Source organism: Daucus carota, chromosome 3 (assembly GCF_001625215.2).
Source record: "Daucus carota subsp. sativus chromosome 3, DH1 v3.0, whole genome shotgun sequence".
NCBI lineage: Eukaryota > Viridiplantae > Streptophyta > Magnoliopsida > Apiales > Apiaceae > Daucus > Daucus carota.
Window position 1 is genome coordinate 6,862,575 of NC_030383.2, and position 12,418 is coordinate 6,874,992.

At 37.3% G+C, this 12,418-nt stretch overlaps 1 protein-coding gene and 1 pseudogene across 1 annotated transcript; both read left to right on the plus strand.

The window, feature by feature from the left end:
• The first annotated feature begins 833 nt into the window (after positions 1 to 833).
• On the plus strand, positions 834 to 3,243 carry LOC108213576 (cytokinin hydroxylase). The gene is made up of 4 exons (XM_017385379.2): positions 834 to 1,228; positions 1,300 to 1,532; positions 1,989 to 2,612; positions 2,700 to 3,243. The coding sequence occupies exons 1-4, from the start codon at positions 847 to 849 to the stop codon at positions 3,123 to 3,125; spliced, it is 1,665 nt and encodes a 554-aa protein (XP_017240868.2). The 5' UTR covers positions 834 to 846; the 3' UTR covers positions 3,126 to 3,243.
• A 4,480-nt stretch (positions 3,244 to 7,723) lies between these two features.
• On the plus strand, positions 7,724 to 11,933 carry LOC108213690 (cell division control protein 48 homolog C-like; annotated as a pseudogene).
• The last annotated feature ends 485 nt before the right edge of the window (positions 11,934 to 12,418 follow it).

Below are 12,418 nucleotides of genomic sequence, written 5' to 3' on the forward strand. Positions count from 1 at the left end.
ACGCTAAAAGTGTACCCTTTAGCGTCGGCTCTTTTGCTACCCGACGCAAAAGGTGAACTTCTAGCGTCGGTTAAAGGTTCTTTAGCGTCGACGTTTAACCGACGCAACTGGACTTTAAGCGTCGGGTTTTTAACCGACGCAATAGGGGTACCCTTTAGTGTCGCCTTCATATACTACGCTGGAACGCCGACGCTAAAGGCCTAATTTGACCGTCGCTAAAGGTCCATTCTGTACTAGTGCCAGTCTTTTTGCATGCTAATCAGTAAGCTCGTGCCAAATACTGGAATCTATAGTTATACATTGTTAACATTGTTAAGTTGTACACCAGGAGCAATTATTTCAGAGGACACATCATGTATAAGTTTTGGTACTGATGATAAGTATTTTAGCAGTGGAGTAGCTATGTTACCCGAATTTTGTTTTCAATTTTACTAATATTAATCGTGCATAAAGGGTGAGTTGAACCAATTATACGTTGCCAACTAGATTTGGGAAAAATTTTGGGAACACTTTTTGGTACCTTGCATTTTCCTGAGCAGTGCTTCCCCACTGCATTCATTCTAATCTGTGAGTTAGTTCAATAATGATTTCGGTGAATATTGCTTAATTATCACTTCCACATAAGTTAAAAATCAGGTTAGGAAACATATGACTATAATCAGTGTTTAATAAATTCTAAAGTACTCAGCGATCAGCATCTAAAGTGACAGTTTTCGCTTAATCTGCAGAGGCCGATACAGCATGAAGGCTAACTGCCTCCACTAATTCTCGAACCCTTTCTTACATTTACCATTAATTAGTCTGTTAATTCAAATGATTGTTGCTTAGCATAGTGGTTTAGTTGATATGCATACATCACAAGGGAGTTACACATTGTTCTCCAAGAAAACAAGTCAGTTTGTTAGTGAAACAACAAGCCTACACAGAAGGATGGGAGTTCATTGGGTTTTTAGCGATATTAGACTAGCCCTGGCTATGTTACTCTTGTCCGTAGTGCTCAAAATTGTTTACAGTATGTGGATATTGCCAAACATAACTTACTTGAAGATTAAAAGGAATGGATTAAGTGGTCCATCTCCAAGGTTTCCTCTCGGAAACATTACTGATATGGTGGCTCATTCAAACAAGACCGATGATCCTTCTTCGTCATCTTTCGATAACAATATCATGAGCCATCATATCCACTCAAAGGTGTTTCCATACTTTGCTCAGTGGCAACAATCTCACGGTTAGCAACTATGTCAAAATTTTCCATCCACATGCAGAAAGAAAAATTAATTGTCTGATTGTTTGTTTCAGGGAAAGTGTTTGTGTACTGGTTGGGGACGGAACCGTTTCTTTATATTGCGGATCCTGAATTTCTAAAGCAAATGTCTTCAGCTATTAAGGGAAAGAGCTGGGGGAAACCAAGTGTTTTCAGAAATGACAGAAAGCCTATGTTCGGTACTTATGGCTTGACTATGGTTGAAGGTGATGATTGGGTCCGTCACCGGAGTGTTCTCACTCCGGCCTTCTCTTTGCCTAACATAAAGGTGAAGAAATTTCAAATATTCATCTCACTTTATATATATGCAACTATGCAAGATACTCTGAAATTGGTTTGGAAGGCATTCATCCTTGGAAAATGAAGATGCATGCAAACTGTTGAGTACTCCCTCGTTGGGTTGGACACCGAGTTTAAGAAAATAAGTAACATAATCGTGAAAAGGTAAGAAAAGTGAGGATAGTGGTGGAAGCAATTGATCTTTAATGTATAAAGTAAGTATACCGGAAAAAAGTAGTGGTATCGGTTGATTTTTATAATATAAAATTTTACCATATTTAATAAGTTTTCAAATATAAAGAATTGGATGGTACATCCTAGAAACGAAAATATAAAGAAATGGTTGGGATTGATGGAGTATACTTTTATTCGACAAATGCAACTGTTGAAATTTTACTCTGTTATCCGTATTTATATAATTTACATTCATGTGAGTGCATTACAGACCTTGCGAAACTTGATGGTGACCGTGACAAATGAAATGCTAGACCGATGGACCTCTATTATTAAATCCGGTCAGCAAGAATTGGACATTGAATCGGAGATCTCAAGCACAATGGGGATGATTGTCGCCAAGACAACCTTTGGAATGAAGTACCAGAATGGTAAAGAAGTGCTGCAGAAACTAAGGGAAATGCATCAAGTTCTGTACACTTCCAACCGTTATGTTGGAGTCCCATTCAGCCAATTTTTGTCTCGTAGGATGTACCTCAAAGCAAAGAGTCTTGGTGACGAAATAGATGCCCATTTCGTAACAATTATAAATGATAGAATAAAACTGAAGCAAAGTGGTCGTCTTGGTAGCACAGCTGATGATGATCTAGAGAAAAACTTGCTAGACCTCATGTTGGCTGGTCATGATAACACCAAGGCACTCACCACTAAAGAGCTGGTTGATGAATGCAAAACCTTTTTTGTTGGAGGTCACGAAACAAGTGCATTAGCTCTAACATGGACTCTATTTCTCTTGGCCATGCACCCGGAGTGGCAAAATCAGCTCAGAGAAGAGATCAGAGAAGTTGTAGGAGATGAACAAGTCGATGTAGCCATGCTTGGTGGACTGAAGAAGGTTAATTTCCAAAATTCACACACACAAATGTTATGAATACTGAAATTTGATTTTCCATCAGTACTCATCTTTGTTTTTATTTGGCAGATGAATTGGGTGATGAGTGAAGCATTGCGCTTGTACCCCTCAGCACCCAATGCACAAAGACAAGCCAAAAGCGACATTCATGTCGGTGAGGTTGTCATTGCTAAAGGTACAAACATCTGGATAGATTTAGTTGCAATGCACCATGACAGTAGTCTCTGGGGAGACACGGCCAACGAATTCAGGCCCGAACGGTTTGAAACAGACCTCTATGGAGGATGCAAACACAAGATGGGTTATGCTCCTTTTGGTTTTGGAGGGAGAATGTGTATTGGTAGAAACTTGGCAGTCATGGAGTACAGGATTTTGTTATGTTTAATCTTGACTAGGTTTTCATTTTCTCTTTCACCATGTTATTCTCATTCCCCTGCAATCATGTTCTCTCTAAGGCCTAGCAAGGGGATGCTCCTAATGCTCCAACCTGTTTAGTTTGTAACCAGCTGCAGCTGATTTATGTTGTCGAACTTTATCCATTCCAGGGCTCAAAAATAAGGAAATTTTATCACAAAAATAATGCAGTCCGTTCATTTTTTTTAATAAACAAAATTTTAATTTCTTTAAATCTTTTATATAGAATACAATATTTGTCAAATGGGGACCCTTATTTTCATTTTGGAGAATGTCTAACATAATACTCCCTCCATCTCATATTATGTGTCCTGTTTTGACTATTAAGGGGCCAATTTGACCAAACTTTGATCATTAATTAAAGAAAATTTATTAATTATTTTAAAAATCTGAAAAATGGATATGGAAGGGGATTAGATATACTTTCTAATAAAATAATTTTTTTAATCTTATTAAATTGGATAGTATGTGTAATTTGTGGTCAAAGTTTAGTCAACTTGACTTTTCGATAGTTAAAATAAGACACATAATATGAGATGGAGGGAGTATTATAATATGTCTTGGTCGCCTTACCCAAGGTTGGCATTCTATTATACTGTCTTTTTGAATGTATTATCATCTCTTTTTTGCATTTTATATTGATACTAGTTTTTAACCCGTGCGAAGCACGAACAGGTATATAGTTCATAATTTATTATTTATAATTTAAATTTTAACATCATTTTATTACTATTTTAGTATTGAATAGATTGAATTTTAATTAAATTATATTATTCAACTGACTATATATTAGTACATTTAATCCGAATTTAGTACACGTAGATTTAAAAATAAAAAAAACCCAGAAAATTCAAAATTTTTCCAAACATAACCGATCATGTAATACTTTTAAAAGATTCAGTAATCTAATCAATCGAATTTCAAACGTAATTTTATAATCTTGGTTTTTTTGACAACAATAACTTTTAAGATTAGAGTTAGAAAGGGTTATGCAATGATTCATGTTTATATTGAAGGAGAACACGTTAAAGTTAAAAAGAGTTATATGAAAGTTCTTGTTAAAATTTATAATTTTATTTATAACATCATTATAATTTTTTAATGAAATATTATATAATAATATATTGTTATGAGTGCTTTTAGTATTTGAAATTGTTTAATAATATAATATTAATAGACTCCACATTTGTAGACTTGTAGTACCAAAAGGAGAGTACCAAACAAAAAATATAACTAAAATTTTGGACTACAAATTATACCAATATTGACTTATTATAGTGTGTGTGTGTATATATATATATATATATATATATATATATATATATATATATATATATATATATAGAGAGAAGAAAGTTCTATGAAGACTGGATTATTTGGAGACTGTAGAGACCTAATCCTGGCCATCCAATCATTAAACATCCAACGGCTGCATATATTTTGTCCTGCACGTTTGTTTTCTCTCCATATCCTGTCCTGCACTTCTAAATCGATGAACAACAAGCAGTACTTCTAAATCTTGCATAACATAAAATAATAATTCCATAATATTGGTGTTCAATCACCGAAATCCTAACAAATAAAAATAATAATTGCATACAAAACAAAGATGTAGTTGGACACTGCTATGATTGGCACTGAACTCATTGTCATTGTCCTGCAACGAATTGAATTTGTTGCAAGATAAAATAACACTTAGATATATCACAAATATACGGGACAAATTATTAATATTACATTACTAGAAATGCAGGACAAGAATAGTGTAAATTACAAACATAGTTTTGAATTAAAACTAAAAACAAGAAATGCAGGACAAGAATATTAATAATACATTACTAGAAATGCAGGACAAGAATAGTGTAAATTATTAATATTACAAAATTAGAAATGCAGGACAAAGAATGCAGGATAAAGAATATTTAATCATGTCCATTAATTGCCATATTATTTAAAGGTAGATCTTGTAGTCTCTAGTGACTCCAACATTTTTGGTCTCCATTGAGCCCAACTCTCTCTCTCTCTCTCTCTCTCTCTCTCTCTCTCTCTATATATATATATATATATATATATATATATATATATATATATATATATATAGGGTCTTGCTCAAATGAGAACTACTCCTGTGGTGAGATATGAGATCTAATCTCACCCACTCATTTAAATACTTTATATTCATCTCTCACCATTCATTTAATATTTTATTATTTCACCAGCTTCTAATTCAACTACTTATCACCTTCAACCACCGCTCACCACCACCGCTGACCACCACCACCATCTCCGGCGACCACCACCACCTCCGGCGACCTTCAGAAAATCACCACCGGCAAACATAAATCACCATCGGAAAACATAAAATCACCACCGGAAAATTAAAAATCACCGCCATGAAATCAAAAAATAACGCCAGAAAATTAAAATCACCGCACCACCAACATCTACAAACCACTGCCACCACTCCCAAATCTGAAAAAACCACCAACTACAAGACAAAATCACTGCCGGAAAGATAAAATCAGTGCCGAAAAAATGAAAATCACCACCAAAATTAGAATCACTAAAATACAATCACCATCACCAAAAATTCCATCAGATCTCCAAAAAACAAAGTGAAATCACTAAAGCTTAAAACACAAGACAATCAGATAACAACAGCGCTGTAAATAACGCCGGATCGAAGATCAGTATGCAAAAGAGTGTGCATCATCATTCTGAATCTATATTCGAAGATTTACAAACGCAAAATAGCGTCGGGGAGAGCACGAGCGGTAGCGGAAACCAAGGCAGTTCAACAGCGTTGTTTGTAGAGGAAGTAGCGCGGTGTTTTTCCGAGAAAGAGGAGGCGAAGCAGCGAAGGGAGTTAGGTTGCCGGCGCCGGCGGATGGTGGTGGTAGGAGCGGGAGAGAGCGGGGCTGGAGATGAGAGGGGGAGGGGGAGAGAGAGAGAGAGAGGAGAGATCTGATTGTGTGGAAGTGGTGGCTGGGGCACTGCTGGTGCGTGGTGGTGGTATTGGTGCTGGTGGATGGGTTGGGTAGTGGTGGAGGTGGGTGGGTGGGAGGAGAATGAAAGAGATGAATTATAAAATAAGAGTTTAAATGTGTGGTTGTGATTTAATTTGGGGATTAAAATGTGTGGATGAGATTAGATCTCATATCTCATATTAGTCGGGTTCTCATTTGAGCAAGACCCTATAGAAGAAAGTTCTATGGAGACTGGATTATTTGGAGACTGTAGAGACCTAATCCTGGCCATCCAATCATTAAACATCCAACGGCTGCATATATTTTGTCCTGCATGTTTGTTTTCTCACCCTATCATGTCCTGCACTTCTAAATCGATGAACAACAAGCAGTACTTCTAAATCTTGCATAACATAAAATAATAATTTCATAATATTGGTGTTCAATCACCGAAATCCTAACAAATTAAAATAATAATTGCATACAAAACAAAGATGTGGTTGGACACTGCTATGATTGGCACTGAACTCATTGTCATTGTCCTGCAACGAATTGAATTTGTTGCAAGACAAAATAACACTTAGATATATCACAAATATGCGGGACAAATTATTAATATTACATTACTAGAAATGCAGGACAAGAATAGTGTAAATTACAAACATAGTTTTGAATTAAAATTAAAAACAAGAAATGCAGGACAAGAATATTAATAATACATTACTAGAAATGCAGGACAAGAATAATGTACATTATTAATATTACAAAACTAGAAATGCAGGACAAAGAATATTTAATCATGTCCATTAATTGCCATATTATTTAACGGTAGATCCTGTAGTCTCTAATGACTCCAAAATTTTTGGTCTCCATTGAGCCCAACTCTATATATATATATATATATATATATATATATATATATATATATATATATATATATATATATAGGCAAGTGCTCAAATACAAACTCCTTAGTGTACAAACGTACAAACAATCACTAAATGACTTAAAAAGAATCACTAAATGATTGAACAGAATCACTAAATCTACCAAGGGGGTCTGATGGAGAGATAAGGGGAGGGGAGCACTTATGGGGCGGCATAGCCGAGTGGTGGTGCAGCGCGGCCGGCAGCAGCCGCGACGCCGGTGCGAGGGCAGTGCTAGAAACACGATTGAGGGAGAGAGACACGATTGAGGGAGATGAGAAAAGAAGTGGTGAATGTGTGTGTTTGTGTGTGTATAGCACTAATCGGTGAGCGAACAACCACAGAGAGAGAGCCACTGGTAGTGGTGGTGGTGGTGGTGGTGGTGGTTGGTGGTGGTGGGTAAGAGAGAGAGAGAGGTGTTGGGCAGTGGTAGTTGGTGGTGGATGGTGGAGAGAGAGAGAGAGGCGCTGGGCATTCGTGGTGGTGGTGATTGGAGGTGATTGTGGTGGCGGTGGTGATGGATGTATGTATGTATTTGTTAAATTAAAATCTGCTAATCACTAAATATTATTGTCATAATCACTGGTTTGTACGTTTGTGAGTTTGTACTGGAGCAAGACCCTATATATATATATATATATATATATATATATATATATATATTACAGATAGTATAGATTATTACAAATTTCTTTAGTGAAATGTTTATAAGTGGTGTAATTATTATTTATCAGTGGTTTGCTTTTGTATTTAAAATTTCAAATCAAGTTAATAGTTGTTGGATGAATTCGAGGAGAGATTTGAGATCTGGCTAGGAGAGATTTAAGATGTGTAGTTGGATGTGTGTATCACCGGCGAGAGGGAGGGAGGCATTGAGATTAGTTTGCAGTCGTTTATATTTAACACTCACATACTTGACTGTATAGGTATATTTTGATCCAGGCATCCAGCGTCCCAGTCATGGCCCAGTCCACAATCAAACGATTCAAACCCTAGTAATCAGGCCATTCCGCCTCTTTCATTTACGTTAGTCCCTGATTCGTCTCCGTCTCTCGAAACGAATATTATGACACATAGGCGGCTGAGCTATGAGATTGAAGCATTGTACAAGAAGAAGAATATGACAAACGTTGATGAAATAGTGGATCATCTGAGATCAAATTTCCCCGAATACAATCGACAAAAACACCAACCCTTCAGACGACACGTTCAGCAAAGATTGGGTCAAATTGTCAAGTCCACTTGGACTGATGAGCCGCCTAACAAGAGATTGAAAACTCACGACAACAAGAGCGAATCGAAACAAAGAAATTCATCTACTGCTACTTGTTCGAATGTGGATGAAGATAAGTCATCGGCTGGGGAATCGAAGATTGATATTGACCACCAGAAAATGATAAATGGACCGAGGTTCAGGGACTTGGGTGGAATGAATCAAGTGTTGGAGGAGTTGAAAATCAAAGTTCTTTTTCCCATATTTCATCCACATTTGTATCAACCGCTTGGACTGAGGCCAATTTCTGGAATTTTGTTACATGGTCCACCTGGGTGTGGTAAGACTATGCTTGCTCGTGCTATTGCAAATGAGTCCGAGCTTCCCATATATGAGATTTCAGCAACTCAATTGGTCTCTGGTGTATCAGGTATTATGAGAAAATGTGTGTGTTAATTCACTTTGTATTATCAGCTATTATTATTATACTTATTGTTATTCATTGTTATTGGCTATCCTAATCATGTAGGTCATTGTTTTTATATCAGGTGCATCAGAAGAGAATATTAGGAATTTGTTCTCCAAAGCTTACAGGACTGCACCATCCATCGTTTTCATCGATGAAATCGATTCCATTGCTTCTAAAAGGGAAAATGCACAAAGTAGTATGGAACGCCGTATCGTCACACAACTTCTCTCATGTATGGATCAACCGCCACGCTATTACAAAGATATCGATTCCCTTTCCATACCTCCTTACGTTTTGGTCATTGCCGCCACAAATAGGCCCGATGCTCTCGACCCCGCATTAAGGAGGCCAGGTCGATTTGATCGTGAGATTCTTCTACCTTCTCCTGATCATAATGCAAAGGTCGAGATCCTTTCCGTCCTTACAAGTAAGCTTCAAGTTGGCAACGATTTCGATCTATCTAAGTTAGCTAGGTGCACTCCGGGGTTTGTCGGAGCTGATTTGGCTGCACTGGTTCACGAGGCTGGGATGCTGTCTATGGAAAGAAATATTAAAATGAGAAAGTCTGAATTGTCTAATGAAGAAGATCCCGATGCCTGGTTGAGGCACCCATGGACTACTGAAGAGTCGGGGAAGCTGCACATCACTATGGGTGATGTTGAGGTATTGTGTGCTCGACACAAACTTCTCTCACTCGCTCTCTCTCAGATTTTATCTTGACAGTCTAATATATTATCTCCATTAACATCTGAATTAATCATAACACTATTGGGTATCTGCAGGAAGCTGCCTCAATGATCTATTGGGTATCTGCAGGAAGCTGCCTCAATGGTTCAACCCTCTTCCAAAAGAGAGGGATTCAATTGTATTCCCGTTGTAAAATGGGAAGATGTTGGAGGGCTTGATTCGTTAAGGAAGAAGTTTGAACGATATATTATCAGGCCAATAAAAAATCCGGAACTTTACAAGGTAGTGGCAACCTCCAATATTGAGTGAAGGCAACACTAGTTGATTGCGGATGGCACAATTATTACTTGTGTTTGCATTATATTAATTTGTATAATGACTAACGAGTCCTTTTTATTCTGCTTTCATATTTTAAAGGGCTTGTCTAACATGTGCCCTCTGGCACAGGTTTAGTGCATTGATTAGGTCTTATTTTAAATCCATCTCTATGTCTCTCTCTTTTTCTCTCATAATTTAATAATTAAGTACCCTGTCAATATAGGATATCACATGTTGACTGTCTGTTTCACTTCCTACATTTTTTTTCATGTGAAACAAGGGTGCATTGTTTTTTCTTTCTGTGTGGTATAAAAATTGACATTAATATCAGTGTGGTGGTGTTTTCTTTTTTCCAGCAATTTGGATTGCATTGTGGGAAAGGATTTTTGCTCGACGGGCCTCCAGGCTGTGGTAAAACTTTGATAGCTATGGCTGTTGCTGGGGAGGCAGGAGCAAACTTCATACACATAAAGGTCTGTCCTCACTCTTAACTAAATATGTTGGGGAAAGTGAGAGAGCTGTTCGGACGATATTCAGCCGTGCGAGGACATGTTCTCCGTGCATACTTTTCTTGGACGAGGTGCTATTCCCTGATCTTTTAGCTTATTCTCTTTGTTGTTATCCTGTTTTCAGCAGTTTTTTTTTTTGTTTTTTGTTATATAGTATCAATATTTCATAAACTGACTAGTTTCTGTACATTTATTTTAGTTCTTGATTTTTATTTTATTTTTGATAAGCGATACCTGCAATCAAAAGTTCTTGTGTCACGGTCTCATGGATTGGATTGTTATCAATAAAAAGCATGTAATTCTTAGTTCATCATCATCTTTTTTTTTTTTTAGTACTGAAACTATTGTAAAAAACCTCACTCTTTATTCTTTGTACAGAAAATTTTGTCAAAAAGCTCAACGATATTGTTATTTTTTGTCTCAATTTTGTCTAGCTTATTTTTTTTTTGTCCATGTTAGAGCTCCTTAAATGATTTGATAAAGTGTGTCGGAAACCCCAGGCCACCCTTTTAAAGAACAGAACTCGTTAAAATTGAACTGAAGATAATTCGATAACTCGTATTTGCAGGTGGACGGTTTGACAACGGAGAGAGGGCAACAAGGTGGATGGGTTGTAGAACGCCTTTTGAACCAGGTCAATCTAAAAGGAATTATTCAAGGAGTTAATAAACTGGTTGCAGTTCCTTTTTCTTTTATTAATAAGTTATCTAATAAGTTGTGCATAAAGTGATGCAGTTACTGGTAGAGCTAGATGGTGCTGAACAGCGGTCTGGTGTATATGTTATCGGTGCCACAAATAGGTGCATATATATCAACTGTATTCTGTTTGGATAATAGTGATCAATATGTTTGGCGCAACACGGCATTCCCTAAACTTCATAAATCTTATCAGGCCTGAGGTGATAGATCGTGCACTCTTGCGGCCGGGAAGATTGGGAGAACTTCTTCATGTCCCTCTGCCAAGTCCGGATGACCGGGGTTTAATATTACAAGCCCTTGCCAAGAAGAAACCAGTTGATACCACAGTAGACTTGGTTGCTTTCGGGAAGGATGATTCATGCAATAGCCTGAGTGGAGCTGACCTTGCTGCACTAGTATGTCACAACTGTATTAAAGAGTATAAGTGTAGTTCAATACCCTTCCATGTTGGTGTCCTTTTGTTGTGTGCAGATTATCTCGCTCATCTAGCTAATTGTATAATTAATACATTTGCTTCTAGATGGACGAAGCTGCGATGATTGCAGTTGAAGACGAATCGCAGGGTGTGACTGCTGAACATTTGGAGCTGGCCCTGAAAAAAGTTCATCCATCCGTCTCAGTGGAGGTATTCTTCTTACTCTTCTGAATGGCATGTTTGCTTAAAGTGCTGTCATAGTCCTCTAAGCATAATCTCATGCTTATATTACATCTGAGGAATAAATGCATATTAATAAATAAGATCCCATGCTTTCTGTTTGAGGATGCTTGTTTTCGGGTTTGAAGTTTTCTTAGTATTGATACTCTTCCCGTGATTTGAACATCCTTTGTTGCAGCAAGACAAGTTCTACAGACGTTGGGCACGGCAGCAAGACCGCGGAGGACGTCATGGCAGCTTGAGGGGAAGGCCCTCTTCAAGGCATTTGTGATCGTAGGAACTGTGTTCAGAACCACACTATTTATTCCTTGTTTTTTGCTAATTTATATTGAATAGTATTTACCTGTATCGTTATTTTATAAGATTGAGAACCATATTTAAGCAGGTTTTTTGGCTCGCACTGGGTTTAAAGTTTTCTTAGTATTGATACTCTTCCTATGATTTGAATATCCTTTGTTGCAGCAAGACAAGTTCTACAGACGTTGGATATGCTTGGATATGCTTTCAAATGTGAGTATTACGAGTATTTTGGATGTCTGGAGATTTCTCTTAATTTTACTTAAATTTATCACAAGTGAACCTATCTGCTATTTCTAAGAAGTTTTATGGTGGTGATATCATATTGTTTCCACATATGGTGGGTTCTAAGCATATACGAAGGTCATGGGGTTTGAACATGGTAACACATTGGGTTTCCGTATGCGACTTTAACTTCAATGCGGTGACTTTAACGGTTCTGGACAGCAGACAGTCCCAACTCCCACGTAAAAGTAAAACATCCAACAACCTTGTTATGTCCCTATTCAGTAACCTCAAACCAACTGTATCATGACTTCTCTGTCTAGTCCAATCTCAATTCAGCTCGGAATAGCTTCCATCACATGTCCGAGACAACCTCCACATTTGCTACCAATCCACTCAGGCCTCAGTAG